Source organism: Anopheles maculipalpis, assembly GCF_943734695.1.
Source record: "Anopheles maculipalpis chromosome X unlocalized genomic scaffold, idAnoMacuDA_375_x X_unloc_1, whole genome shotgun sequence".
Lineage (NCBI taxonomy): Eukaryota > Metazoa > Arthropoda > Insecta > Diptera > Culicidae > Anopheles > Anopheles maculipalpis.
In genome coordinates, this window is record NW_026060413.1 from 323,295 (window position 1) to 328,294 (window position 5,000).

At 60.5% G+C, this 5,000-nt stretch overlaps 1 protein-coding gene across 1 annotated transcript in view; it reads right to left on the minus strand.

Moving 5' to 3' along the window:
• Positions 1 to 4,294: 4,294 nt before the first annotated feature.
• LOC126566483 (uncharacterized) overlaps positions 4,295 to 5,000 on the minus strand; it is a 1,680-nt gene continuing 974 nt past the window's right edge. Inside the window, exon 1 of the mRNA XM_050223260.1 lies at positions 4,295 to 5,000. This exon is cut by the window's right edge and continues 974 nt beyond it. Within this exon, the coding sequence (XP_050079217.1) occupies positions 4,295 to 5,000 (706 nt within the window).

A 5,000-nucleotide genomic window follows, 5' to 3' on the forward strand; every position in this document is an offset into this window, starting at 1 on the left:
ACTAGTGCGACGACCGCCCGTGAAGGCGCCGCCGCCCCGTAACGTCAGGTGTGCCCGGAGGCACACTGCTGACAGCGTTCTAGTTAGCTTGTTTGAGTCGCGTTCGTTATCGGAATTAACCAGACAAATCATTCCACGAACTAAGAACGGCCATGCACCACTACCCTTAAGTTTGAGAAAGAGCTCTTAATCTGTCTTACCTCGATAAGTTCGGACCTGGTAAATTTTCCCGTGTTGAGTCAAATTAAGCCGCAAGCTCCACTTCGTTTTTTTTTTTATCAAACATGTACGTGTTTATTAACGAATTATAACAGAAATACAAAAGGTTACAAAACACGCACTAACACCCTAGCCGGCGGCCTTCCCAAACGGGCGTAACCGTCGGCCGTAATGCGTCCTGACCCAAACACGCGCATGGGCCAGGCGCTCCTCCTATTATTTAACTTTTCTCCTTAATATATATTTATTTTTATTTTACATTAATAAAGGCCCGTTGGCCACGAAAATTAACGCGCGGATGTCTCCGCCTCTGTAGTGGCAGCCTCTGCGTCCTCTGACATCACGCCACGTCTGCGATCGGCATCGTCTGTCCGCCGCCGTTGACGAAGCGCTTGTTGTTGGGCCAATCTACTCGCCGTGCTCCCTGACGAGTGATTGGCCGTTGTCGTCCCCTGAGGCCGTTGGTGCCGAAACGTCCTCGGTATCAGCCTGCTCCGGTTGATTGAAGGCGGTTGATTGGTGACTCCACTCAATCGATCGGTTGATAGGTTGCGGCGGCGATCGGCTTCTGCGTGTCGCCTCGCTCGCTCCCGTTCACGCCGATTTGCCCGTCTCCTTTCTACCTCCTCCGCAGTCGGTGGCTCCCTGTCTCGGCGCAGTCTCCCCGGACGAACGGATGGGAGTGTACCCGCTCGCATGCGTTCGCGATACGCCCGCTGCTGCTGGTTTCGCCTCAGCCGTCTACGAAGGAGGACTTCGGCTGAGGGCGGACCAGCGTTGCGTACTATTCTCCTTGCTGAGGCTACCATAGGACGCGATATGGCAACCCCTTCGTCCGGGTTGATTGTAGCCAGCCGCTCGTTCCTCTCTCGACGCCGTCTCCGCTGTCCCTCGTTATGCCGCTCGCGACGGGCCTGTCGTCGTGCTGCTTCCTCCCGTTGCGCGGCTGTGTGGATGTCAGCCATGACCGCCACGTTCTCCGTAGCCTGGTGCTCCAGCCAGCGTAGCTGCAAGAAGCGGCATACTCGCCGTGCCGCTTCCGCTGCTGACTGCCAAGCCTCCGGACTGGTCAACATCCACGGCACCAACCGTTCGGGGGTAACTGCCTCGCCCTCCTCGTCGACCAGCTGTTGGGTTCTCACATCCGCGAACCGTGGGCACACGAACATAACGTGCTCAGCCGACTCGACCACGTTGTCGGCGCAGAATGGGCAGGTCGGGGCAGAGACGAAACCCATGGCGTGCAAGTACTCTCGGAAGAAGCCGTGTCCCGAGAGCACCTGACTCAGGTGGAAATCAACCTCGCCATGTTTCCGACCTACCCAGGCAGTTATGTTCGGCAGGATGCGATGTGCCCAGCGTACGAAACGGCTCGCCGATGGAAGTGCGGCCTCCTCGTCCCATGATGTCTGCCACATCGCCATGGTCGCCGAACGCTCGAGCCTTTTGATCACCTCCTTGTCGATCATCACTCCCCTTCTCAAAGCGTCCTGGTTCCTCTTGTGTCGACGGGCCATCTCCAAAACTTGGAGGTGAAGCGGAATCAGCCCCGCCAATACCACCATCGTCGTGTATTTGACGGTTCTGAAGGTTCTCGCCACTCCCTTCGCCAAAGGCCGTTGCAGCTGCTCCAGTTTCCGTCGACACCACTGGAGCTTCACCGCCTCCGCCCAGATGGGTGCCGCGTATCTGACGATGGAGTCCGCAATCCCCGCCAGCAGCCTGCGTTTCGCCATCCCCAGTCCGGCATGGTTTGGCATCATGCCGGTGGCCAGCTTCACCACACGGAGTGCCTTCGTCGTGGCCTTCTCGACGTGTGGCTTCCACGATAGGTGGTCGTGAAGCTGAACCCCGAGGTAGCGAATTGCAGGCTTGGATCGCACCTCCACTCCGTTGATGGATACGGGCACCTCTGGGTGGCCCCTTCTGAGACTGGAGATGAGAACAATCTCCGTCTTCTCAGGGGCCAACTGCAGCCGATGTCGCTCCATCCAACCCGAAACAGCTGTAACCGCCTCCTCCGCTACTCCAGCCGCCTCCTCCGGTGTGCACCCTCTCGCCAGTACTGCTAAATCGTCGGCAAAGCCGATGATCGTTGCTCCTTCGGGCAGCTGCACACTCAACACGCCGTCGTACAAGATGTTCCACAGAGTGGGACCGAGGATGGATCCCTGTGGAACTCCTGCCGTTACTCGACGTGTTACCGGGCCGGAGCTCGTGTCGTACGTGAGCTCACGGTCCCGGAAGTACTCCTGCAGGATGCGGCGCAGTCCTGCTGGTACTCCCTTTGCGTGCAGCGCCTCCGCGATGGCCTGCCAGTCCGCCGAGTTGAACGCATTGCGCACGTCCAGCGCAACGACGAGTAGACAACGCTTGTCGCGCCGGTTAGTGCGTCCAAAGCTCATGGCAGATCTGGCAGCCTCGACCACCAGTTCAACCGCCTGAAGGGTGGAGCGACCACATCGGAAGCCGAATTGACGCTCGGAAAGCATCGGCTCCGTTGGTCTCTCGATGTGGTCGTTAAGGCGGTTCAGCAGTACTCGCTCGAACACCTTTCCAGGTGTATCCAGTAGCATCACTGGTCGCACGGATGACGGCTCGCCTGGCGGTTTCCCCGGTTTGGGGATGAGGACGAGTTTCGCCTTCTTCCACTGGTCCGGGAAGCGGCCCGCATCCAACAGCTCCTGGTATAACCGGACAAACGTCGACGGGTACGCCCGGATGGCTGCCGTGAGGGCAGCATTGGGCAGTCCGTCCAATCCGGGCGCCTTCCTAGGGTTCAGGCCGGCCGCGATGTCGAGCAACTCCTGCTCAGTAACCGACCTGATACCGACGCCGTCCGGCTCGATGATGGGCCAGTCGACTGGGGGATGGTCCGGGCAGAGAGCGTCCACGATTCGTCCTAGCGTGGACGGATCGCTCTCTCTTGCCAGACGGCTGCCACATAGCCGTTTGAGCGCTTCCCCCAGCCACCGACCTGTCTCGTCATCCTCCAGCTGCTGAATGGATTCAGCGTACCGCTCCTTCTTGCTGGCCAAGATGGCTGACGTCAGCCTACGGCGGGCGTCCTGATGGTGCTCGACGGCCTCGGAGTGGGCCACGCTGCCAGCCAATGCGCCAGATGTCCTTTCCCAGGCCAGGCGGCACTCCTCGCGCAGTCGGCCAATTTCCGGCGTCCACCAATACGCCGGTTTTCCGGTGTGGCCGACTACAGGAGAGACTTCCGCCATAGTCTCACTGCACGCCCGGCTCAGGATGCGCGTGAGGCTTTCCGGATCTGTGGCCCTCTCCGAGAAACGAGCTGCCTGCAACGCCAGGCGATACAGCTCGCCGTCAAACTGGCGCGTTTGCCATCTTCGGCCAGCCGCTCGTACTGCCGGTGCTGCCTCCCTCGTTGCTCGCCGACTGATGGCTGTCGGCCGGTCTCCAACTGCGAAGCGGATGTAGCGATGGTCGCTGTACGAGTAAGCCCGCAACAGCCTCCACTCCTGCCTCGGATCCCCAATGAGGTCGGAGCGACTGATGGCCGTGCTGGCGAAGGCGACGTCGACAATGCTCGGGCGAGCGACGCCGTTCCCGAGGAAGGTGGCTTCCCCCCCCAGGTTCAGGACATCGAGCCCGAGCCCCTCCGCCAGTGCCAGTAGCTCCTCTCCTTTGTTGTTGGAGCGCGTGCTGCCCCAGGCGCTGTTCCACGCGTTAAAATCGCCGACCAAGAGCACGCGGGAAAGCCCTGTAGCCAGCACCTCGATGCGCTCCAAAAGGTCGTCGAATTGGGGCATCCCGAGGCTCGGCGGCGCATAGCAGGCAATGATGGTGATGCCCGCCACGTCGGCCGCCGCGATACCGGAAAAGCCCGTACTCCTTATACGCTGAACTGGGTGGGAGTGGCCGCTGACGATGATGGCGACGTGTTTGTCGCAGTCGACCACCCAGTTCGCGTTTCCGTCCGGTACCGAGTAGAGCTCGCACGCAACCAGTACATCCGCCCGCTCCGTTCGCATTGTATGAAGTGCCAGGTCCTGGGCACTTCTGCTCCGGTTCATGTTGAGTTGGAGGACCTGGAGGCTTGAGGCCATCACACGCCCGTCCGTCCTCCTCCTCTGCAGCTGAGCGCGGCAATGCGATGAGGGCCGCCACACCTCATACAGCGTACTTCCTTTTTGCACTGAGCTGCTCGATGGCCGCTCTCGCCGCATCTGATGCAGCACTGGCTCCTGTCCACGCCAGTGCAGAAGGCCGCCAAATGGCCTCTTTCGAGACAGCGGAAGCAGCGTCGTTGAGAGGCCGCCAGCCTCGGAACGCGCTCCATCCGGCAGGCGGAATGGTCAATGAGCAGGGCTTGTGTCCTGCCCATGATTGCTTCCGCCTCCGCCCGCGCCAGACGAATGCGAGCTCGTTTGGTGGCGTCCGGCAGCTCCCACATCCTTATGGAGGCCACTGTCGGCTCTTTAGCGAGAGCCCCTCGTAGTGCCTCCTTCAGAGTCTCCTCCTGCGTGAGGTGGTCGACATTGCGGACGATTACCTCCGCCATCTCCGTCAGCACCTTTGCCGTCCCCAGGGCACCGAGGACGCCCTGGATACGTTCGCAGAGCGCTTTAGAGTCGACCTCACGTGTCAGCTCCATCCGGAGGTTCCCCTTCGGCGTACGCTTGCCGATGCGGATAAACTTCTGCACGTCCTCCAGCGCAGGGGCGGTCCTGATCGGGCGGTACATATCGGCGAAGGAGACTCCTTCCGCCGGAATTACCAGGATAGCGTCTGGTCGACGCCTTGTGGCCCTA